The sequence below is a fragment of the Hylobates moloch genome, unplaced genomic scaffold (genome assembly GCF_009828535.3).
Source record: "Hylobates moloch isolate HMO894 unplaced genomic scaffold, HMol_V3 SCAFFOLD_6, whole genome shotgun sequence".
Lineage (NCBI taxonomy): Eukaryota > Metazoa > Chordata > Mammalia > Primates > Hylobatidae > Hylobates > Hylobates moloch.
This window is the reverse complement of record NW_026652281.1, coordinates 147,158,975-147,184,982: the sequence shown is the minus strand read 5'-3', so window position 1 is coordinate 147,184,982 and position 26,008 is coordinate 147,158,975. Positions and strand designations below refer to the sequence as shown.

The 26,008-nt window shown below is 44.8% G+C and overlaps 1 protein-coding gene across 2 annotated transcripts in view; it reads right to left on the bottom strand.

Annotated features, from left to right (window-relative positions):
* The window catches only part of DOCK2 (dedicator of cytokinesis 2), a 448,549-nt gene that overhangs the window by 52,821 nt on the left and 369,720 nt on the right, over positions 1–26,008 (bottom strand). For both annotated transcript variants that reach the window (XM_032158599.2, XM_032158600.2), the window contains exons 31-34: positions 21,240–21,340; positions 21,091–21,149; positions 11,821–11,969; positions 3,003–3,088 (exon numbers count right to left, since the gene is read on the bottom strand). In XM_032158599.2, the coding sequence (XP_032014490.1) occupies positions 3,003–3,088; positions 11,821–11,969; positions 21,091–21,149; positions 21,240–21,340 (395 nt within the window). The remainder of the gene's footprint in view (positions 1–3,002; positions 3,089–11,820; positions 11,970–21,090; positions 21,150–21,239; positions 21,341–26,008) is intronic.

The window sequence follows — 26,008 nt, the reverse complement described above, 5'->3', positions numbered from 1 at the left end:
GGGCTGGGAGGAAAGGCTGGAGGAACTGAGATGACTAGCCTGGGGGAGAAAAGACAGGCAGGCTCATGGCTTCAAATAACTACAATGCTTTCCACCTGTAAGTAATACAAGTTGACTGTCCTCTATTTGAAAATGTGAAATTCAAACTTTCTGAGCACCAACATGACACTCAAAGGAAATGTTTACTGGAGCATTTTGGATTTTGGATTTTCAGATTAGGGACACTTAACTATTAAGTATAATTATTTCAAAATCTGAAAAACAAATGCCAAATCCAAAATACTTCTGGTCCCAAGCATTTCAGATAAGGGATAATCAATCTGTACTATTAATAATTAATATTGCTAGACTCCCAACAAAAACTCTAAGGGCTCGATAATATTTTTATCCCCAATTTTCAGATGAGAAAACTGAGGCTCACAGAGGTGAAAGGAAGGAGCAGGCACAGGGGCCCCATGGATGTTCTGATGGGGACCTGGTTCCCTGTGTCGGGCTTGATTCGTTTTGTGTAAAAATCATTCACACCTCTGTTTCAGGAGAAAAATAATGAGCTGTCTTTAATTTCTTTGACCTCTAAGGACTCCGTTTGTAAAGAATCACTCAGGAAGGATTTGAAAACCCTGCTGATCATCTGAAGACCGCCACAGAGCCCCATCCGCTTATAAAAATGGAAATTGCCAGCACTGTACATGGCTCCACTTCTGGTCAATATTTTGATTTTCTTGTTTAGAACTTTAAGATAAACACTGTCTCAGCCAGAACACTGTTTATTTCCCCGTGATACATCAGTCTCCATATCCACCTGAGGGGCAGACAGTGGGTTTCTCCTTCTGGCCAAATGGCATTTGCATTCTAAGTGTTTACTGAGGGCCATGCACGGTGACAGGAAGGGGACAGGGGCCAGCTGAAATGGCACTGCCTGGGGCGACATCCTGTCTTCTGGGCTCTGCCTGGTTGGGCAGGGTCGAGAGGCTCATTGTGGGGGTCAGAGCAAGGCCTTCAGTTTGCTTTTCTTATTGAATTAAAATATTCAAAAAGGATTGAAGAAAGAATCCAAACTAGAGTGATCTCAGAGAATCGTACAAATCGAAGAATATACAGTTAGGGAGAAGTGGGGATGTCTGGGTCACCTTCCTAAGCCTTAGGAGAAGGCCTCACAGGAGAAGGGGGCAATTACCAAGCTGTCAAAGACAGAAACTGGGAGCAAGGCCTGGAGATGGAAGAATATTTATGAAGCATTTACCTGCTGTGTGCCAGATGCTTTATAATTATTCAGTTCTCACAATAACCACAGGAGCTTATTATTCCCATTTCAGAAATGGGGATACTGAGGCCAGACTTGTGTGATTCGTGTGAAGTCTTGCAGCTGCTAAGTGGTAGAGCCAGGATCAAAACCCAATGTCTTTCCCCAAAGATATACAAGTGGCCCATAAGCACATGGAAAGATGCACAGCTCTGTGAGTGTACTGAAAATCAATGAATTCTACACATTGTGGAAATGCAATTCAAAACCACAATGAGATATCATTTCACACCTGCTGGAGTGGCTGTAATCAATAAGACAGATATTAACAAGTGTTAACAAGAATGTAGAGAAATTGGAACCCTTATACATTGCTGGTAGAAATATATATGGAGCTGCCACTTTGGAAAATAGTCTGGTTATTCCTGAAAAGGTCGAATACAGGTGCTGTATGATCCAGCAATTCCATTTCCAGGTATATACCCAAGAGAACTGTAAATGTTATGTCCACACAAAAACTTGTACCTGGATGCTCACAGCGGAATCAATACTAATAGTCAAAAAGTGAAAAAGCCTAAATACACATCAACTGAGAGATGAATAAACAAAATGGGGTACATCCATATGGTAGAATATTATTTGGCAATTAAAAGGCATTAAGTACTGAAACGTGCTACAACATGGATGAACCTTGAAAACATTATAGGCAAGACAGAATGCAGAGTAATGGTGGCCTAGGGCTAGGGGAGATGGGGGAGTGTTTGTGTGTGTGTGCACACGTGTGTGTGCATGTGTGTGCGTGTGCACGTGCGGGTGTGCGCATGTGTTCATCTGCGTGTGTGTGCATGTGTGTGCGTGCAGGTGCACGTGTGTGCGCATGTGTGTGTGCGCGTGTGTGTGTGGATGTGTGTGCATGTGTGCATGCGTGTACGTGTGTGCGTGTGTGCGTGTGCATGTGTGTTGGCAGAGCAGTGGCTAAGGGGTGCAGGGTTTCTTTTTAGGAGTAATGAAAATGTTGTAAAATTGATTGTGGTGATGGTTACATAACTCTGTGAACATACTAAGAGTCAATGGTTGTACACTTTGGGTAAATTGTATGGCATGTGAATTACATCTCGATAAAGCTGTTAAAACAATGCCCTGACTCCAAGTCCAGTGGTCTTGGGCACTGTTCTCCGTCCACTGTCTGCCCCTGGCCTGGGCGCTGGAGTCAGGCAGAGCCAGGTTCAGGATGCAGCTTGTCCACTCCACTAGCTTGTCCTAGTTTCCTTGAACAATGTGCTTACTTCCCTCAGCCTCAGGGCCCACCTCTGTGAAATGGGCATCAAAGGGAGTAAGTGTGATTAAAGGAGGCATTACATAGCACATTGCACAATAGCACGCTAAGTTATTAAGTGTGCTCACTAAATGTAGGTCATGACCAACATCTGTCAAAAATTTAAATAGAAAAGAAGGGAAAAATAGCAACCACATTCCACAGTTAAGACGTAATGAAAGTAGACATTTTGGTGGATTACTCCCCTCTTCCCAACACAGCAAAGATTCTTTTCATCTGGCCCATTCTATCAGTTCCAAAGAAATGGCCACTCCAGAGAGAAATGTGAGGTTTCTTCCAAAAATGGAGTTTTGCCAATACCCGTGAGCCTCTAGATCGATCTCCAGGGGAGGACAGAGCCACTCGGAGCCCCCTGAAGTTCTGCGCCCTCCCGCCTCCCCTGACCTTCACAGGCTGTTCCTGCACACGGGGCACTGAACTTACATTGACTCCAGCAGCTGCATGTACTGCTCGTCGCCTCGGCCCCCTTCTACCTCGTGGTCCAGCTTCAGGATGATTTCATTTTCAAACTGAAGATGTAGGAGACAAAAATCAACAATAACGCTAGAAGGCTGAGGGCTGAAATTAGTCAATTCGTTATTTCAACCAAAGCTTTAGGGAGCACTCATTATCTCCCAGGTTGAGTGCTGGGATCTGGGAATGCAAAATGAAACAGAACACTATGTCTGCCTTTTTGGAGTGCCCAGAGAGTGGAGGGGAGCCATGGGTGGTAAGTGCTGAAAGAGAGAGAGAGAGAGAGAGAGAGCACAGGAGAGGTGGAGAGAGGAAGGAGAGTCAGGGAAGACTTCTCACAGCCCATGTTATTTGAGCTTGTTTTCAAAGGTTAAATAGAAATTTTGCCGAAAGAGAAAAAGGGAAAGGACATTCCAAGAAGGCAGCACCACATGTGCACAGGCATGGAGATGTGTGACGGAGCACAAAATCTTCGGGGAATGCCATGTTTCCTGGACAGCTATTGTTTCTGCCCGCTTGGCATTCCTTCATTCCTTTCTCCATAGTTTGGTGATCACACCAGTCCTAACCACAGTCCTTGGGGCTCTGGTGGGCTGAGCATCCCTCCCTAGTTCCAGGTGTGGAGGCCTGACACAGGCCTAGCTCCTAATCAGTATATTTCATTGCCCAGGTCCCAGAATTAATAAAGGTCTGGACTGAGACAGTGAGACTCTAAATCTGAGGCTTTATTGGACCTCTTAGCAAAATGAGTCTTTTTGCTCAACCTGAAGATGGAAGGTCATGAGCTTGAGGCTGCTGCTGACCACCATGAAAGAGGCTGTCTGAGAATTACACCAATACAGAGGCAAGCAGAGAGGGGAAGATACAGAGAGACAGAGACCTGATGCCATTTGTGAGCCCCTGCATTCAGCCACACCTGGCGCTTTCCCATCCATATGAGCTGACCTGTGTATATATCAGCCAGTTTGAATTGGAGTTTTGTTCCCTGCAACCAAAGAAATGATGAAAACTACTCATAAGACATGGAGCAAATGTCAGGTTTCAGATAGTCAAGACTGGTGACAATGGTAATGATCAGAGATCAGATTAGGTAAGTGATCAGAAAGCAAGTATCCCTCTACAGTTCTACCAAATCTTGTTGCATTGAAGCCACAGAATGTTTTGTCTCTCTACTTTTCATGTTAAGAAGGATTTCACCCACTGGACTGCATGGCTTAGTCAACACATTGTTTTGAAGTCACCCTGTGTCTTTTTAACATGATTTTGATGCAAAATGGTTTGTACTATTTTTGTATTATACCCTGAAGAGTCCATCCAAATCATGCAGTCCACCCTTCCCTCATTTTACCATTAAAAAATAAACTGGCACCTGGAGAGGGAAAGGGGAGCTTGGCAAAGGTCACCAAGACCAAAAGAGGACTTGGGGAGTACTGGCTTCTAACTCAACCTCTTTACACCCGGTCTTCATAATACTTCATGAAGTCCGGAGGTCACGGATCACCTTTAAATGTGACAATGCATGAAGAGCAGCCAGCCCTTGCTTGGTACAACCCTCGGTGTCAGTTATTATTACAGATGAAGAAGTAGAGGCTCAGTGAGTTTAAGTGACCTGTCTAAAGTCTCAGATGAATGGCAGAGACCTTTGGCAGGCTCTTTCCTGTGCATAAAGGATAGAGCTCCATGGAATTGGAATCTTTAGGTGATGAAAAGGCAGGGACCACATTTACTCTTCCCTCTGGTTCACACATCATCCGTGTCCCCATCATTCCCTCACTTTTGTGCACAAAGGGTCTAAGGGAGGGACCAAAAGCTATGCTGATACAGCACAAATGCCAAAGAATTTCCCATGAGTTGCCTCAGTTGGGGAAGACTTATTGAAGGAGATATACCGGCCCTGGAAAGATGGGCAGGACTGTGATAAATGTGAAAAGGAAGGCATTCCAGATGGGGGAAATGGTGTGAGCAAAGGTGTAGAGGTGGGAATGTGGAGAAAAATGAGCACAGCAGTTCAGCTTGAGCAGAGAAGGATGGATGGACGGACAAATAGGAAGGAAGGAAGGGAGGGAGGAAGGGAGGGAGGGAGGGAGGGCGGGTGGGCGGGATGGAGGGAGGGAGGGAGGACAGACACCTAGATGAGGCCCAGTATGACAAGGGTCTAGAATGCCAGTCTGCAAATGAGTCACGTCCCTTCTATGGTGCATCCTGTCAAGCATTATGTCTGTGTTGAATATTATCCAATGTCAAGGGTTGAGGACTATCATGCTTAGAGATGTCTTCTCTGCCAAGCCTAGAGCAGGAAGAAATATAGCTGAGGGACTACACGATGAGTCTGCTGTGTGGCTGTCTGGCTTTAAATCCCTTACGGCTTCCCTCTGCCATCTTGGGAAAGCTGGTGGGTCTTTCTAATGCTCACTGTCAGGATTTAGATCAGGCACCGGCAAACATTTTCTGTAAAGGGCCAGACAGTAAATAATTTAGGCTTTGCAGGCCAGATGGTCTCTGTGACAACTACTCAACTCTGCTGCTGTAGCACAAAACCAGCCCTAGACAACACATACACAAATTGGCATGGCTGTAGTCCAATAAAACTTTATTTACAAAAGCAGGTGGAAGGATGGATTTGGCCTGTGGGCCAGAGTTTGTCTACCCCTTATCAATACAGTGGGCTTAACAGTAGTACCTACAGTGTGGAGTAGTTATAGGGTACAGAGATTTTATATGTAAGGCACTAGCAAAGTGCCTAACATTATCTGTGCGCTGTGCTCCATCGACTTGTCATCACCACTAATGTTATTGTTATTACTGCCGAATGTTACTAGAAAGCAGTGCAGGGGGAGAAAAGCAGCATTTTTTCTTGTCTGAGTGGTTCACTGGGAAATGCTGGCATGATTCTTCCTGGTGAGCTGAACTTTTCTTTGGAGCAGAGAAGCGGTTGAGGTAAATAAGCACTTGTCTCAGGGTCACAAAAGAGCCTGCCAGGAGGGAAATTACAGGGTGCTAGGGAGTCTGCAGAGACAAATGATACCACACCACCATGCCTGAGCCCTTGGGGTGAGCTGGAGGGGTAAGATCTCACTCAGTCAGGCATATCAGGGTCAGTACTGTGCTCAGAAATGGCTATGATCACAGTCCTTGGCATTGAATAGACTTGGTTTGAGTCTTGCTTTGACTTTTTTCCCAGCCCTGTGACCTTAGCCAAGTTAATAAACATTTCTAAGGCTTAATGTGCTCATCTATTAAATGGAGATTTGAAATAGCATCTCCTTCATAGTGGTACTGTAACAAATTAAAGGGCAAACACATGTAAAAGGCATTTGGCACATAGTAAGTGCTCAATAATTGTTAGCAAAGCTCATCATGCTATTGTCATTGTATTGTCATTGTCATCATCACAGGCATCACACTCTCATTTAATCTTTACAACAGCCAAGGGAGAAGAATGTCATCATCCGCATGTTACAAATGAGGAGGCTGAGGCAACGTAGGACCTTGGGCGACAGAGTGTAAGACTCTGTCTCCAAAAAAAAAAGGCTCTCCCAAACATACACTCCATCATGATGCTGCAACAGTCCTTACCCCCAACACTGTCACCATCCAGAGCTGAGGATGTAGCTCTGGCTTCTCCAAATTACTTCCATTTTCATCCACAGCTACATGACTGCATCACATCATTGACTCCTTACCCCACTGCTGTGAGGTGGATGTTTGCTAATGAGTATCCATAGATTTGTATTGGGCCACTACAGAAGTCAGATTCTACAGAGGCCCAATACAAATCTTAAGAAGCTCTAATCAAGAAAAGAGGAGTGGAATCCAGGAGCCCAAACCTTCTGCCTGGGCCTCCCTCTTCCAAGAGAATGGCCTGATATGGGCCTCGTGTTTGCTTCATGCCTTCCCTGCATTGCTTCTCTTGCCTCTCCTGGCTGCTTTAGAATATCTTGGCTATTTTTATCATCTTGTTTTCCTAGAATGTTTTCTGATTGGAGTCCAGCCCTGTAGAAGTATGAGATTTGGGTAATGATTGCTCTTCCTCACATGTCTGGTGCTGACTTTGACATGGGAAGGGCAGGGATGTTATTAGAGGCCTGGATGTCAGGAAGATGACAAGGATGACATCAACACAGTAAGTCTGCCTTTGACCTCCTCTGTTATGAAATGCCAGTTATCCTGTGTGGAAAGAAGTAGAGTTGGGAGGAATCTGGAAAAGAGAATGTCACGTGAGAAGGGGTGTCTGGAAGTCAGTGCAGCTTTCTAATTTTGAGTTGTCTCTAATTGTTCCAGTTCATCCCCCAAAAGAGCTTGGGATGGGAACCTCTAATGGCAGTTGGATACCCACTTTACAGATGAAGAAGCTAAGGCTGAGAGAGGTTAAATAACTTACCCACATTTATTCAGCTTATAAGAAGTAGGTCTATCTGAATCCAAATCACAGTACCCAGAACGCAGCAAGCACTCAGCACAGATTTATTGAATTGATGTAATCTTTTCCACATTGTGTTCTAAACAATTTAAATCACCAACTTACTCCATGCCAAGATGCAGTCTCAGTGGAATCTGCCAACATGGCTATCTCCATCTATTAATTAATTCAATGAGCAATGATTGAGTTCCTATGGTGTTCAGGCACTGTTCTAGGTGCTGCTGTCAGATGCTGTCCCCTCTTCTTTCTCTGAGAGAAGAATTCTCTCTGGGATCTCCTGCCTGCTGAGGGCTCAGATCCCCATGCTGACTGGTACACAGTCCTGTTCTACAATCTGCATCTAGCTAACCAGTCTCCAAGGTCTCTATACCCCAGGACTCCCACTCATTCCCACCAACAGCATCCAGAACACCTACATCCCCTCTTTCCGCAAAGAATTGGCCAGCAAGATAGCTGGTCTACCTAGCACAAGGGGATTACTCAAGCAGTCATTAGCAACCCCCATTATTCTAGGTTATAAAAACATTTGCTGGAATGTACCTCCCTGTGCTGATGTGGTTCCCCTGAATGCCGTGGGATGGGGGTCTAAATGCCTCCATCCATTCATTCTGGGAACACTGACATGGTGCCCACCACAGGCATCTTAGGCACTTGACAGGGACTGGGAGTTCAGGACTGAGAGACCAGCTTTGACCCTCAAGAGCTCACAGTCTGCTGTGGAAGACAGACCTATGAGCAGGTAATTGTGCTGTGTGGGACAAGTGTGATGACCGCTCAATCCAGGCAGGATAGGATACGTTTCACTCTGACTAGCATGTGTCCTGGCCAAGCCACCCACAATGGGGTCCACCTAAGGCCCTCTTGCTGAAACTGTCCTTCCACAACCCCACCAAGGGAATCATGTGGCGTGCCAGCGATGGGACATCCAGTCCTAGAAAACGGACAGAGACCCCCGAGATGGTCTGGGATGAAGTGCTGCACTCATGAAGGATAAATGTCATCAGTCAAACCCATCAGCTGTCTATGAAATCTGGGTGAGAGGCGAGACAGGGAAATCCGGCACAGAGCTTATAAAAGAAACCCAGAGCAGAGAGAGAGATTGCCCTGGGGCTGCCTCTTGTTCAGCCCCCAGAACCCTGAGCCACTGAGAGTCTAACACCTTCCTGTCCTAGTTCCAGCCTATGTACACTTGTCTTGAGAAAATCTTTGTCTCTTGTACCCAGAAGAACCACTGCCCCAGGAAGCAGGAAAGCCTTTCCCAAAAAGTGAAGCCTCAGCTGAAGGGTGTCTAGGATCTCTTCAGGCAAAGATGTAAAAGGAAGAGCCCATACAAAGGCATGAGAGCTAGAGAACTTCAAGAAACTGGCATCAGGACAGAGGGTTTGATATGACCTGGGAGCAAAGCCCCTGCTCAGTTTCCTCTTGGCTCTGCTATTTCCCTTAAGCAACCCACATTTTAGAAAGGGAAAAACGTGGTCTTCTGGGGACCTGGTTCTTCTCTCATGGGATTATTTTGGCATCATGTACTATGGCCACTTTGCACACCAGCCATCCTGGATTCTAGACCACAGTCCTGGGGTTCACTCTTGTTCTGGCCATCAAGGCTGCTTGGGATTCAGCAGGGTGTCACCACCTCCCTTTTCTGGAGACACCTTCCATGACTGCTTACTCTGAACTAAAACCATGTCTGGGCCCGCGTATCCCCCAGCTGAGCTCCTATGAAGCACGCCGGCTGGTTTTCACATGGGCATCTGCCTCATTAGTCAGCCTGATTGTCCTGTCTCTTTTGATAAGGGAGCTGCGAGGAGAAGTGATTGGGGAACATGCTCAGAATGAATGCACACTGGAGTGAGGAGCCCAAGGAATGACTCCATACAGAGAAAACAGGTGGGTGCATGCCACAGAGGAACCAAGATATGAGAATCCTTTAGGGAAGGAAAATCACACTAGAGTGAAACCCTCTGAGGCTGCCAAACACATCTGTCAGGTCGCAATCCAGGCAATGACCCGGTCCTATTTCCTTTTAGGACATTGTACACCATCAGGCACTTGGTGTGTTTCTTTTGCACACTTGTTCCCAGGAACTCTTCTAAGGCACCTGCTGGCCTCGGAAGTGGGTCTGAGGGTAAGTAAACTGCCCTTCATCTCATGGTGTGTGCCCTTTACATGGTCCCAAGCTGCACAGACCTTGCTCCCACTTAAAAGGCAGCAAATTCCAAGCTGTCTTCAAATACTCAATCCAAGATTTCACCCTCCACTCCCCCTATCCCAACTGCTCAGATATGGCCTCTTTCTCCATTTGACCTACTCAGCTTGATTTCTTTTCAGGCTCTTCACAAAAAGGCAGCTGGTCAGTAGCCCTTCTGGCACTAGAGTCCCTATAATGCTACCTCTCACAGTGATATCATCATAGCAAACTAGTCTCTTATTCCTCTCAGAACAACTTTCTCCCACGTGAGATTAATAGGATGGAAAATCCAATAGACGTTTCTTGCACAAATAAATTTAAGAAATGACAGATCTGCTTGCCATGGAATGTCTCAATGCCTTGACTCTATTAATATGCACTGGGAATCTCTAAGATGGGTTCCAATACGCAGTGGCTTCCAAAGGTATTTAACCTTGAAACCCTCTTCCCTGGAGCATCTTGTTGGATCAGTGCTTCATGGACATATTTAGGGAAAGCACTGCTCTAGTGGATACCATTCAGCCAGTATTACTGGGAGATACTGGTGGCTGGATAGTACGGGTTGCAGCATGGGTTTAGGAATTACAGTGACCTGCTTGTTGCAGCCTTTGTTCTGTTACTTTCTTGATTGTGACTTTCAGCAGATGATGTCAGCTTTCTAAGTCTCAGTTTCTTTTCATCTTTAAGATGGGTAAAATAAGATAATGTTACCTACTTCATAGAGTTGTAGTTTAGAAAAGACTGCATGAACTAATACATAGAAAATGGGTGTCATATGCCTGATATGTAGTAAATATCTAAAGTCAGTCATTATAATCATCATTATCATCATCATCATCATTAGATGCAGATGAGGAAGATGAAAAGTGCACAGAAATGAGTATAAAGCAAGGCAGTAGATAATAGTCATACCTTAGACATCAAAAAACAGGAATGGGGAGAAAAGATCTTCTAGGCAACGTGGCATTTGGATGGGCTTCGCAGGATCTGTAGGAGTTTAGAAGGTGTTGGGAGGCAGGGTTGTGACTGTGCAGAGAAGTAGCAGGAAGAAAAAAAATGCCCGAAGGACACCCACAGAGGCAATGCCATTCAGGTGCGCTGCGGGGATGGTGGCGAAGAGGTAAGGCGGGGAGAGGTGGAGAGGATGGCTGAGACGTTCTTCGGAAGGCCGGAGCCAGGAGGGCCGGGGATGCTGGCTAGAGAGTGTGGGCTTTATTCTGTGAGGATTCGGGTGTTAATGGGTAAAGGAAGGGAAATATCCCTAAGGATCTTAAGGAAAGGCAGTTTGGAATCTGCTGCCTTTTAAGTACCCATTTTAAGGCGGGATATGGTAGGAATAAGAGGTAGATGCACTGGGGGAAGAGAGGAGGGTGAGAAGCTCAGTTAGAGGTAAAACTGAGGATGTGGGGCAGAGAGGACAGGGGTTGAGACCCGAGGGAACGGCTCAGGCAGCCTTGATGGGACTTAAAGACCAACCTTCCTAAACAGGCTAATGTCACTGAGCAGTGCCAGGAGCTAATTGTGGCAACTGGTGCTTCTTCCACTGCCAGAGCGCCCAGTGTGACCAGGCCCGGGAAGTGGACCTCATTCTCCAAGTTTGACGAGATATTCAATGACAATATTTGGCCAATGGCTCTTGTGTTTCACAGAGGTTCTGGCGCCCTCCATGCTGGGGTCAGTGTCCTATTCCCTCAAGATCCACAGGTCCCTCCTGAGCAACACGTCCCTAACTCCATCTGCTATCAGACTTGGTGTGTGGACAAGTATGACACCCAGCAGGGTTGGCTTTTTCCAGATAATGTAGATCCGCAGAGTCAGCCCAGAAGATGAAGTACTAGACAAGAGTGGGTGAGAGAGTGGGACAGGTGGGAGGGGTGGGCCCTGGGAGCACATTTTTAGAGAATCATTAGGTAGAGATGTGGGGTTCTCAAACTCTTGAGAAAGAGGCTAAGCAAATACACAGCCAGAAACTGCATGTTAGTCTTGTCCTCGGACGGAAAAGCTTGATAGAATACCGACCAAATCTGATCTGCCAGCTCATTCCGGACCCATGAATAAATGTCCCTATCCTGCCGCCGAGCCTCTCAGTGAAGCTCAGGGAGAGGGAATGAGGATATCATTATGGGGAAATGGGCTGGGGATTAGGGATTCTGGCATGAGTTTCTGGCCTCATTTTTTACCTTTTTGAAATCCCCACTTCTTTGATATTCACACAGCATCATGTCGAAGAAGATTGGTATGGTGGCTTTCCGGAGCTCAGCCTCAGGGATAAGTGTCATCTCTAATATAGGTCCCACCATGCCTGGGATGAAGCAGATTTTGTTCTGACCTGAAAGAGACGAGGAACATGAATACACAAAACAGTTCGGCGATGCACAGATCCTCCCCCGACCAAGCCTGGGGAAAGAAAAAAAGGGAAGCATAATAGTAAAAACAATAGTTAACACTTACATAGTTGTTTACCATGAGCCAGGCACCATTTTGAACACTTAACATATATTAACTCCCGTTAGAGCGCATGCATTATCCAAAACAAGCCCGATTATTAAGGCTAATAACACGGGCGTGTGTGTAGAAAGCACTTCACTGTTTACAAGGGTTTTCACCTGCAGCGTCTGCTCAGCAAATAGGGCCATGATTGAATATGTTAGAGACGGCAAAGCACAGCACATTTGAAATTATGTCTGTCTGCAATACATGCCGTGTTGCTGAGAGTTTTTAAATGGGATTTTACCAACTGTTTTATGAAATGAGAAAAGCAAAATTTGCTACTAAGAACCTGCTATAATAGTGTGGACAGTGGAACGGAGAGATTTAAAACATAGCTTGAGGATCAGATGAACCACAACTTCTCGTCTCTTCTGCCTCATTTCAAGGCATTCCCTCCAGCCCCTCCCCTGGCTCCTGGCATTCTAGCCTAGCTGGGGTGGCTCAAATGTCACAATTTCACCTTGCTTCCCCCATGGCAAAGCTTGGGCACATTATGCCCCTTTGTTGAGAATACTTTTCCCTGTCTGCTCCCTAACCCAATACCCATTACCAGGTAGCCTCCTCCAGATGGGTGCTATCTTAGCTTAAACACTCCTTCCTCTGGGAGAAAAGCCCCCTCTCTACACCTCCCACCCTTAGCTAGAAAAGACTCCTTGCACTGCCTCTATATGTTTTGCTAATTTTGAAATGATGTCTTTATATGTCGAATCATTTGATTAACATCTGCCTCCCCCACTAGAGACCACGTCTGTTCTCCTCATTGTGTCTATAGCACTGAGCACAGGACTTATTAGATGATCAGTAAACTCCTGTTGAATGAGAAAATAAATTTTCCAGCTCCTGCATTCCCTGGCTATGGGACTTGTATATATGTCTCATAAAAATGCAAAAGTGATACCCAGCTGTTGAGAAGATCTTGTAAAAATATGTCCGCATGTACTTAGCACAGAGCGCAGAAGAATCAGTGCCAAGGGCAGTGTTGCCCAGTGGTTAAGGGCACCAAATCTGGAGCCAGACGGCCTGAGTGTGTAAATTGACTCCACTATCAATTATAGCTGTGTAATGTTGATCAAGTTTGTCTCACTTCTTGGGGCCTCGGTGTCCTCATCTGTAACTTGGAACGATAACAGTATTTATCTTATAAGGTTATTGTAAAGAATCAAAGAAAAAATGAGTGATTATTTAGCAACTGCCCAGGACAATGCTTGGCACATAGCCCACTTTCTACAGCATTAGCTATTAATATTATCTTTGTGATGTTTGGTCAAAATGAACCATAAAGGGGAGCCTTATTGAGCAGAACTGAGCAGAATCTTCAGAAAATATGCATCAGAAGTGGCAGATAGGGAATAAAGAGGAGCACTCAGGAATTGCAGGGATTTCCTGGGAAGTGAGGGTCAGCATATTCAAGCAACCCTATTATTGAAGCTCACATCTCTATATTTCATCAGCTGCTGCCTCCTTCTCCTTCTGATTTTCGGCACCCACCCTGGTTTTATCCATTGTCAAGATGAACATTTGTTGGTCTTCGCCTGGGGCAGAGAGCACCTCAGGGTGCAGAAACTCAGGTGGTATGGCACATGGCCTGGCACGGCTGCTTTCGATTAAAACTCAGAAAAGGAGCTGAGAGGGAAAGCAGTAAGAAAATGAATTTTCTTTCAACCTAAATGAGGCTTAATGTTGGAGTAGTTGCCCAGGATTCAGATTAAAATAAAACAAAAAGGCATCATCCTAGGAATATCCTCAGTTAGTGAGAATGAAATGGTGGAGTCAGGCAGAGTTGAGTGAAACATAAAGACACTTTTCCAGGATTTAAGCTTCATTATATGATGCATTTGGATTACACTTAAGCCTCAGGTCTTTGCTTTGGCCCAAATAGAAAACAATAACAACAACAGCTTCCTTTCTGGCAGGTTTATAGTAATTGCTAATCTAGGTTTCTGATTTCATCCTTCAAGATCCTTTAAGTCTTTTTCAAACCACAGTGGGGTTTTAAAAATTCAAAGTCAAGTGCAGAAATAGGTAGAAGGTAAATGGGAAACTGTCAGATAAGCCACCACAGAATGGAGAAATTGCTTATGCAACAAAGGCCTTCAGAATACTGGAGGGCATTGGGCATTATAAGGATAAATTTTAGATGGCTTAAAATAAAGGGCAGACTTGCTGTAGACCCGTGATTTCTTAAATACTTTTGATCTGCATTCTTTACAGTCAGTTGAGGAGACATGAGGCAGAATAGGGAAAGCAGAGAGAGAGATGCTGATCTCCAAATACAGTGTGACCTCAATGGCCCTTACAATGCTCCCTTAAGAAATGTTATTCATTTACATAAAAGTGGAATTTGAGCACATTGGATTTTGTGTTCAAGTATCCAAATGTGTATGTGTTTGCATATCTTTACATACATAGACACATGCACGCAGAACATATTTGTGGCTAATTGAATACAAACTCATTTGGGAAAAAAAGTGCTCACGCAAGAGACACACCTGCTGCTGTACTCGAGAAAAGCCAAGGAAGGGTATTTACTAAGAGGGTCTTTTTCATGTAATTGAAGCTGAACTTCACTGGGAACAGATACCAATTAGAAAAGGCTATTAAAGTGCCAATAAGCCAGAAGGAAAAATCCAAATGCCAGATTACAAAGGCTTTGGGAGAGGATCTGCTGATAATGCAAGCACAGAGAAGAGCTCAGGGGGTGTGGGTGGAAAGGGGTCCCATTAATTCTCTGGTCTTGGTTTCTCATCTGTACAGTGGCCTCCTCCATCACTCCTCCCAGGAGTGGACTGTAGGGTGCAATGCAAAGTATCTGAGGGCACTGAGGAGATGACCTTGAAAGAAACAAGAAGGAAGGAGGGAAGGAAGGAAAGGTGAAAGGAAGGAAAGAAGGAAGAAAGGAAGGAAGGAGGGAAGGAAGTAAGAAAGAAAGGAGGGAGGGAGGGAAAGACAAAAAGGAGGGAGGGAGGGAAAGAAGAAAAGGAGGGAGGGAGGGAGGCTTTTGTGAACTTGGCTGAGAATTAAGTTGGGCAAGCCATGGCCTTCTGAGGCTGACATGGGACAGAAAGCTCTCTCCAAAGGCTGGCACAGACCCTGCAATGAACAAGGATGAGAGCAAGTTATGACTCCCTGGATTTCAGAGTCCAGCAAGCCTCCTGGGGACTTTGAAATAAAGCTGAGCTGATTTAAAAAAAAAAAACTAAAATCAATTCAAAAGGGGAAGACAGAACACAGATCCACTGATCTTTGCTCCTCTGTCTTAGGCTTGGAAAAGCTCCCTCCTGGCAATGCTCTGAGACAGGCAATCAATTCTCTCCTCATTATTCAGGACTTGCCCAGCCTCAGCTTCCTTCCAGGCCCCATAGAGTCTTTGAGTCTGACAGCCTGGGTCAGGTCCTGCCACTGCCACTCCCTGGTTGTGTGGTATTGTGCTTGTCATTTACCTTCCCTGAGCCTCCATGATCTCATCTGTAAAATGAAGATAATAAAATCTGCCTAATAGAATTGTCAAAGCTTAAGAGTTTGTGCAAACGAAGGGCCCTGCACAGTGTCTGGCACATTGCAAAAGCTCAAGAATTATTGATGCTGTTGCTGCTGCTGCTGATGGTAAGTACTTTGGGTTCAGCTCTATGCCGAGTTTTAGATTAAGCAATATGAAAAGACAAGGCCTAACCTCATGGAGCTCCTTAAAGGATTTCATGGAAATTTTCAGGCTGGTCATTTTATTTGTTCACTTTTAAAGCAAACAGCTGAACTGGGGAAAGGGTCAGATGGATTTATCTTCCCTACCATGGCTGATACTCACAACCCTCCACTCTTCTCTGTCTCATTGAAATATTTTCTCATTTGTCCTCAAAGATGTTTGAAAAGCCTTTGTTGGATCATGTTTATTCACAGCGTTTTTTCCCTATGACTTTCCTTGCTCTCAGGATAAACTGCTGGGAACATGTCTGGTCCTGTGCTCCCTCCCCATACCCATTGTGTGCCTCTCACCTAGCCACCCTCCATCCACCTGCCTACCTCCCACTCCTCCAGGGCACACTGCTTTTCCCGCCTTGGGCCTTCCTCTGCCAACGAGCTCTTCTTCCTTCCCTCTCCTGGACCCCCCTCCAAAGTCTACCCCCTCACACGTCTCTCAAGTAAACCCTTTCTCATTTTCTAGGGCTGTGCTATTCTGTATGGAAGCTACTAGCTGCATGAGTCTTTTGAGCTCTTGAAACGTGGCTAGTTCATTAGAAATGTGCTGCAAGTGTAAAAAATCCACCAGATACCCAAAAAAGGAAAACAAAATCTCAGTAATATTTTATATTGATTACATGTTTAGTATAACACTTTAGAATATGGTGTTAAACGTATTGTTAAAATTAACTTTATTCTTTTAATTTTTGAAAAATAAAGACACTAAAGCATTTAGAATTAGGAGGCTTGTATCCTATTTCTAAAGAACAGGTAGCATATTCCACAGGTTCTGGGGATTAGGACATGGGCATCTTTGGGGAGCTTACCACAGTGCTCGATGTTGGTTAGTAAATGAATGAGTAAATGAATGGATGGATGGCCACACTAATCCCATTCCCTATTTATTCCCAGCAGCCTCTCCCCAACCCCAGGAAGCCATGCTTGCTTGGGCTCGTTGCTCCCCTGGAATACCTGCCCTTTCCCTGTCTTTCCTTCAGTCCTGACACGGTCCTCCTTCCAGTTCAGAAGCCATTTCCCCACACGGAATCATCCTTATAGTCCTCACTTACACCCCTTTTGCCTGAACTCCTGAGTCCCCACTACACATTTCACTTTGTCACTTTTCCCTACTAGATAGCTCCACTCCCTGGACCTCTGCACCAAGCTGAGCACTCTGTAGATGCTTAAACAGTAATGGCCAAATTGCCCTCGAGGCTTGGCCAGGCCAACCTCCCCACATGGGAGGCCAAGATGCCAGGCGCTAGAATGTGTCTTTCTTTCCCACAACAAATGTTAACACAGCAACTCAGTGTTAACCCAAGTGAATGTGGGAGGATTAAGTGCAAAGTCATTTGAGCAAAATGTGCATTTCTTCATGCCGAGCAGAAATCAAATGTTACGATGCTACACTACTGGGAAAAGTAAATTCCATTTGGCATCCGCCCAGGATCCCAAACAACAAATGGCATTAACCCCTGAGTGGCTGGCTCCTTAACAACATGTTGCCTTTCTCCCCGTGAAGACCTCCTGCCCATACCTCCTCTCCACACACACACAATTTGTCTAGATTTGCCCCTGAAGAATGTGAAATAATCTTCAAGCCTGAGATTATAGCTTTGCAATTAGCTATCTTACAATCACAGGGTTGCTCAAGTTGTTCTTGATGAGAAGAAGAAGAAGATGATGATACTGATGATCGTGATGGTGATGCCCTGATTGCTTCTGGCCTTAAAACAAAATTTAGAAAACTAACATGCATTATGATTTACTCATTATCAGTCATCTTGGAAAAAACGTAGATCGTTGGTTATTTCACACCCTTTGAAACAATATGCATACACTTTGAAAAAAAATTATCTGTAAGAACATTGCACTTGGGATCAAGAGACAGGCTCTTTTAGCCTCAATTCAGTCACTGACTTGTTTTTGACCTTGGGAATGTCCTTGTGCTTCTCTTGGCCTCGTTTGGCAACTTTACTTATAAAATCAGCAGGGCTGAATTAGATGATGTATCAGTTCGGGATGCAACAGAAATCTGACTACCATGAATAAACTGAAGCTTTAATTTTCTCGTTTAACAAGAAGCCAAAAGATGGCCAGTCCAGAGCTGCTCCTTCATTCTCAGAATGTAAGTTTTGTCCTCATGGCTTTAAGATGGCTACTGCCCCTCCAGCCATATTGTCCTTTTCCAGAAAGAAAGAGAGGGGAGGGCTGTGGGCAAAAATTTATTTTGTTCATTCAATCTGTCCTCTCCTTCCTCTTGTTTTTTGTCTTGTTTTGTTTTTAATTGGAAAAAATTACTTTCCTATAGCCCTAACAGGTATGTTTCTGCTGATTCTCATGGGATAGACTTGGGACACGTGGCTGTTACCTGCTACAAGGCATTGTTAATTGAGCAAATTGCAATCCTAAAACACTGAATCCTAGATTCAGGCAGCCAGGAACGAGAGAAGCCTGGTTCTTCAGCTCCTTCTTGCCCTTCTAATAAATACCTTCTCTGATTAAGGCAGCTACAGTCAATGCCTCTTTTTTGCAACCAACCCTCAACCCCTGACAGATATATCTTTTAATTGCATTAATTCATCCTGCAGGTTTTTGCTAACAACAGGGAGTCTGTGATGCTTCAGAGCAAACACTCTGGCTAAGATGCTTGACCAGTTTCTGCCTCTAACCCACTACATGATCGTGTACAAACCCCTTCTCTATGGACTTCAGTTTCCTCATTAGTAAAATAGTGAATTGGACCAGATCAGTTGCTTCCAACTGTTCTCTGCAGTGCTCAGGGCTTCCCCCTAGAAAACCCTCTACAAGGGAAGTTCAAGAGCAGCCTGTTATAATGGGCTCTGGGTCTCCCACCTCACTTCAATTACAATAGTTCTGCTTTCATCCAATTTACTTATTAAGCATGAGAATTTTTTTGTTGGTCCTCAGCTAAAAATAAATGTTTGAAAAATGCTGGACAATATGATCTCTGAAGGGCCCTTCCAGCTCCGATGATCTGTGATTCTAAGCAGGTGGAATATTTTTGGTAACATCTTTTCATTCATCAGCATAATTGGGAGTGCAGGAATGCCTGCCAAAACATAATCTATATCTAAATAAAATCTTCTGTGTACAAAACAATGGCAATGAAGGACATTCAGAAAAGAGCAGGCCATGTGGAAGGACTTGAAACAAACAAAGCACAGATTCCTGTTTTGCAATTCTGGCAGTGCCTGGGGTGTCAGGCTGGGGAAGGAAGCCCGCCACAGCTTTACCCAGCCTCTGCTGTTGTAGAGCAACGAATGCAAACTTGGAAGTGAGCTGAATCTGGGTCCATCATGTGTTGAGCACATCTGATGTTTTGAAAACTTTCAATTAGTTTTCATTAGTATTCATAAATTGGAAAATACACTGAAAAACCCAGTCTTCTGGCTTCTTTTGAAAAACTGAAAGGTATGACAACATTGGGATTGCATTTCAGTAGGACAGCTATTCACTGGAGAGGAACAGTGACTGTCTTTTTTCTCTGGATGGGCACGTCAGCTTCACTTTGCTGCAGGTCCTTACTCCTCATATTCCTGACCCTGAGGCCAGGTGCCAGCTGTCGTGTGGGCCTGTGCTTGCACCATGTTCCCCTATTCCCCTACCATTGCAAAGCAATGGTAAATGAAACGTCAATTATTTCCTATATCCCAGTCCTTACCCAGAGTGGAGAAACAAAAGATAGACTGAGAAAGACATGCCTTTCTAGAAAAACAGGGTAGAGGTGGCACCCCCTTCTCCCAGGGGATATTTGGCAATGTCCGGAGACTTTTTTGGTTGTCATAACTAGGGAGGGTGCTACTGGCATCTTAGAGGGAAGAGGCCAGGGAGAACAGAAAAATTAGGTTCCATCCTGATGGAGCAAGGATGACAATAATGATAAAACTCTGATGTGGGTGTGGTGGCCTCCATGGCTCCACTTGCCCCAGCTTGTACTCTTATGACCCTCACAAGCCCCCTGTGAGGGTGCTTATTTCCCCAACTTAGGCCTGGTGATGCTAGGCCTCACCGCCTGGAAATGTCAGAGCAAGGCCCAAAGCAAAGATGTGGCAGTCTGTTCTGGGCTTGGGTCCTTGGCTCTGCCTTGGGCTTTGTGAGCCAACCTGCAACCTCCCTGTTATCCAGTATGTACTTCTCTTAGCTCGAGTCTGATGCTATCAGCAACCACAGAACCCAGACTGATCATCTGTCCACTGCTCTATGCTTCTCTCGCAGTGGATAGAACTCGCTGGAAGGGGCATGCAACTGCTGCCTAAAAAACCCATGGGAACTGGCAGACAATAAGAGGTCTGGGGAAGCAAGAAGTGTAGTCTGAAGAGGGAACAAAAATTAAATCCAAGAGATGGGCACAAGTTAGTACTTGTAGGAAAGTCAATATCCACACCCAGGGCAGAGCAATTTAGAATCAGAGAGTCAAGGAGGGACAGAAAAATAAAAAATTCATTATTGTTCGTTCATCCATCCATCCATCCATCCATCCATCCATCCTTGCATCACATATTTATAGAGGAGGATTCAGGCCATGAGCAAGGTTTATGGCCCCTGTCCTTGTGGAATCAAAACCACACTTGGGGGCTTCCAGCTGTTTGATTTCAAGCAAGTTACTTCCTTTTCTGAGTTTCCTGATCAATAAAAGGATGGGGGAACAATTCTGTCTTACAGGAAGTGATGTGAAGATTAAATATAATCTTCTTAGCATGGGCCTGATTCAGACTCTCAATAAATGTCTCCTTGATTCCATCCCTCCCTCCACAGGTATCATTCAGGTAATCACACAGGATTCCTGCAGCTCCCTGAGGCAGAGACAGCTTCTGGGGTCACTTTTCAGCTAAAAAGACCCTCTCATCTTTCAGAGAGCTAATTCTTCTCATGAGGTTGGAGTATGTTTTGTGGACCATGCTATACAGGATGCAGAATGACCCTCCAATCAGCAGCAAGCATCCGTGTGATGTGTGAGCACGTGAGTTCCCATGACAGTCCTGGTCCCTCTTATAAATTTCCATTTGGATCTGTAACCCATTGGGGGCATCAAGCAGAAGCATATTCACAGCTGCTTGCAGGGCTGGGGGTAGATGTGGGTATGGGGAACCCCTCTTATTCAGAGTATAATCGGGCACTTATTAAGAACCGGGGTGCACACAGTAATGAACTGTTATTTCATGCTCCCACTGCTAAAACCCCTGTGGCCCTTCAACAGATGGTCTTCAAGAAGGAGTTTGGCGCATGCGGATGTGAGTATCTGGATGTGTGTGCCTACTCACCAAGCTTGTACCACATATCACGGATGGAGAAGCCAATTAGCCGTCTCATGTCCCCATACCTAGGAGGAATAAAAACCTCTGCTTCAGGCACCATCTCAGAGGATCTCATGCACCTCCCCCTCTTCGGGAAATCCAAAAATGCAACCTACTTATTCAGGATTTTGTTGTACTTGGCGTGTGAGAACTGCTCCAGCTGCAGAGAATCCTGGGTGATAAAAGCCACTGCCAGATGAAAATAGTTGTTCCACAGCTGTAAATGAAAGAGCAGAGAACAGTTATGGAGAGGGTCTGAAGTGGGAAGGCATAAGCGCTGGGTAGTGTGAATAATTTATGAAGATGGCAGAAGACAGAGGCAGAGCCAGTTTAATTGTGCCCACTGCAATTTTCTAACTGGCACTCACTCTGAAATTAACATCCTGGCCAAAGTGAGGACAATGGATGGATTTCTCTAGGCGCTACCACGTCCACTCTCAGACAACAGGATTTGGGAGAGGAGGAGAATTTTAGTTTTTTGTTGTTGTTGTTGTTGTTGTTGTTGTTTTGTCCTTGTGCTTTGTTCTGTTTTTTGAAAGACAAATAACTTGCCCCAGCTGGGTGCCGTGGAGAGCTGGTTCTTGCCCTGGAATTAGAGGGTGACGAAGGGTAAGATAGTTCAGGGATTCACAGCCTCTCTGGAAGTCCTCCCTAATTCACCTGACAGCTTGGAGGACCAACCTGAAAACTATTCTGTCTTAAAATATTTTGCCTTTACTTTTCCCTTAGTTCTATGGTTTCAAAGTGTGGTTGCCAGATCAGCAGCAGCACCTGGGAACTTGCTAGAGAAACAAATACTCTGACCCCTGCCCAGACCTACTGAATCAGAACCTCTGGGGGTGGGACCTTGAAATCTGCAGGTTAATAAGCACTCAGGTGATTCTGATGCACGTTTCAGTTACAGCCCCTGCTGGCCCAGCTGAGATGCAGGCTTGTAAGGATTTCTGCATGTACCTGATCTGTTGGTGCTAACCCACTCCACCAGCTTGCAGTGAAATAGAGCAGGTAAAGGGGTCAGCCCATGGTGACTGCTCAAAAGATTAGCCACACTGATGGCAATATTGATACAGGCTACAGAACCAGAGATATTACAGGTCCAAACCATGGATCTACAATCCATGGATTCATCACGGAGCCTCGGTGAACCTGTCTGCAAAACTGAGGTGACTCTGGTACCCACTGCAGAAAGCTGTGATAAAGATGACACAAAATGATGTGTTTAAAGACATGAATCACAGTAAGAGCTCAAAAATCCTTGCTAGCCTTATTACTGTTGTGCTTTTCTTTATTCCAGTGGTTTCTTTGGTACCAAAGTCAGTGGTACAGCCTAGGGTTTTGGTGCTCAAGGGCAATTGTTGCAAGATGCCAAGGTCCTGCAAGGAGCATCTGGGAGACAGTTTTGCTGAACAAAGCCCACCCACTTTAGGCCCCTCTCAATAGTGTACGTAGCAAGAGGATAGGCAACATTAGCCAGAGAAATCATCCTGCCATCAAGACCTTCATCCTTAACTCAAAGACGTTCATTCGTGTTTGCAGATGGCCAAGACTATGAAAGAGGCAACTCTTCCACCGATAACGTAACATCATCATTGCTGCCCAGAGTATGACTTTCAAATCTGTTTGCGGTTCCAGTCTTTGAAAGAAGCAAAACAAGCACTCTAATTTTACTATGGGCCAGGAACTTTCTCATAAATCTTCCTTTCATCTCTCAACACTTGACAGCTCTTATTCCTCTATTACAGATGAAGAGACTGAAGCTTGGAGAGGATAAGTATTTTGCCTAAGTCTCTCATCTTGTTATACACACAGCAGAGCTAAGATCTGCACCCAGATCTTCTGATTGACATTTGGGGTTCTTTCAACACACCACGGTCAGTATTCAGCTGGGGATGCATTTAACAAATATTTCTGGAACATCTGCTAGGTGCCCTGGCATTGCCACGGTGTGGTGACAGAGCAGCGGTTACATAGACAGTGATCCCTGGCCTCATGCAGTTTACATTTTGTTGAGTGAATGCTTTTTTCTTTACTTGGACTTTTATCACCCAGGGCCCAAAAAAACAAACTGCTCTGAGGATGCAGTGAAGTGGCCTCTTGGCTCATGGCCCCCTTAAAGTCAGCTCTTCATGCAGAGACCAGAAGAACCTTTTAAAATACATCAGATCATTCGAGACCAGCCTGACCCCACATGGTAAAATCCCGTCTCTACTAAAAATACAAAAATTAGCCGGGCGTGGTGGCACACGCCTGTAATCCCAGCTACTCAGGAGACTGAGGCAGGAGAATCACTTGAACCCAGGAGGCGGAGGCTGCAGTGAGCTGAGATCACACCACTGCACTCCAGTCTGGGAGACAGAATGAGTCTCCATCTCAAAACAAAAACAACAAAAAAAACCACATCAGATCATGCCACTCCCTTCCTCAAAGTCCTCCAAAGGTTCTTGTAACATTTGGAATCAAATCTCCTTGTTTCCGTAGCAACGTTGCTTATGTAAACACATGTGGCAGCTTGGGTCTCCTGTCCACATCCCCTCAGACTGCCTTTCCTCCCAGCATCCCAATGACTTAGCTTCTCCAGGGCTTTGCTTTGAAAATGTGCAGCTTTGGTCTGCTTATGTCCAGAGCTTACACCTTCTCACATTTAAGATGAGAATTTGAAACAACAAGCCAGGGCAAGAGAAAACCGTGGCCACAGGACATGGAAATGAGTGTTTCCATGAAAGTGAGAAATCTCTGATTTTAGGGGACAGCAAAAGAGTAATTAAGGTACATGGGAAATAGGTATCCAACAAAGCAAGTCAATTTACAATTACTTGTGAGAATAATTTCAGAAATGCCCCCTAACACATAAGACATGTCAAATATGGTTGAGCCTCTTGCCAGTCTCTATTCTACCCTGAATGAATCCATCAAAAACCAATTTCTCTGTCATCCCATTCCTGATTTTCTTTTTTTTAAAAAAAAAAAATCTGAGATATAATTTATATACCATAAAATTCACTTTTTAAGTGTATGATTCTGTTTTTAGTATATTCACAAGGTGGTTCAACCATTACCATTGTCTAATTTTGGAACATTTTCATCACGCCAAAAGAAACCCTCTACCCGTAAAAGTCAGTCCCTCTTCTCCCCACCAACACCTTCCCCTACCCTGTCCCTGGAACCTATACAAGCATGAGGCATCCACCAGAGGCTTGGCACACACCGAACACTCAGTAAATGCGATGGTGGTGTTGATGGTAGCACTGGGTGTAGAGTATTTGTATGCCCTGTCTTCTCCAACCGTAAGCTCCACAAGTACCCAAATCCTGTCTTGCATTTAGTTGTATCCCTAATGCCATGCTCAGCACAATGACTTGAATACAGCTGGGCTCCAGAATATATTTATTTATCAATTGCTATATTGTCACAGAAATTCTTCAAAAGGTCCCAGATTTTTCTGTCTGCCCTGCTACAAACTGCCTGGAAACGCTTAATACTAATGAACTGTCTGTCTCTGTGGATTTGCCCATTCTGACAGTTCATATAAGTGACATCATAAAATATGTGACCTTTCATATATGATTTCTTATACTTAGTGTAATGCTTTCAAGGTTCATCCATGTTGTAGTATGGATCAGTACTTCATTTTTTTATTGTTGAATAATATTCTATCATATGGATATACTCATTTTGATTATCTATTTTTCCACTGATGGTCATTTGGGTTGTTTCCAGTCTTTGACTATTATGAGTCATAGCATTGACGCTATGCTGCTATGAACATTTTTGTACAAATCTCTGGGTGGACATACGTTTCAATTCTCATGGAGTGGACCTGGTTTTGTTTTGGTTTTGGCTTCCATTCTGGAAGATCTTTATGAACCATGAGGCCATAGCTGTGCCTGATCTTCTTAGTGGATCAGAAATGGCACATCCAAGTACCTCACCCACAGCCCCTGCCCAGTTTTGGCCATGGGGCTCTGTGGGAATGACTTCTGGAACTCAGAGGAGGTTGTCACAGTATGTGGCTCTGAGCAGTGCTCTTAGAGGTGAGCAGTGGTCACAACTAGATATTGCTGAATACTTATAAGGCCTCTGCCCCAAGCCTTTCTCCACTCTTGTTCCCAAAGAATCAGATCCAAATGCATTCACCTGGCTTTTAAAGTCTCATACAATTTCCATGGTCCCCAGTGCTGTCTCCTTCAACAACTGCCCACCTAGGTGGCCTGGTCTGCTCAGACTCCACAGATATCACAGGAGCATTTTGGTCTCCATGGCTTCACTCACAGTGGTTCTCATACCTGCAGTGACTGTGTCCTATTCTTACATCAAAGCTGGGTTCAAGACCCGCTTCCTTCATGAAGCCTTCCTAGACTGCAGGGCATATTGGGCCTGCCTGATCACTTCCTGATTTGAGGAGCACTTATTGCGTGCAACCATAGATGTTAGTCCACTGTTCTGCACCTGGCCTTGTGCTCCATTTGTTTCTCATGACAGCACTGTCTGATAGTCAAGAGCACATGTGTCAGTGTCTTGCAGACCAGGGTGTGAAAACCACTTCTATTGCTTATTAGCTGGGTTGCCTTTGGCTAGTGACTTGACCTTTCTGAGCCTCATTCTCCTCACTTGTAAAATACCTAACATAATGGTACGAACCATAAAGGACTGTTGTAATTACTGGATCAATAATTTGAGAATGAGGCATCCACTACAGGCTTGACACTAAGTGCTCAGTAAAATGGCATGGTGGTGTTGATGGTAGCATTGGTTGTGAAGTATTTGTATGCCTTGTCTTCTCCAATTGTAAGCTCCCCAAGTACCAAGATTTTGTCTTCCATTTATTTGTATCTCTAATGCCATGCTCAGCACAATGACTTGAATACAGCTGGGCTCCTGAGAATAT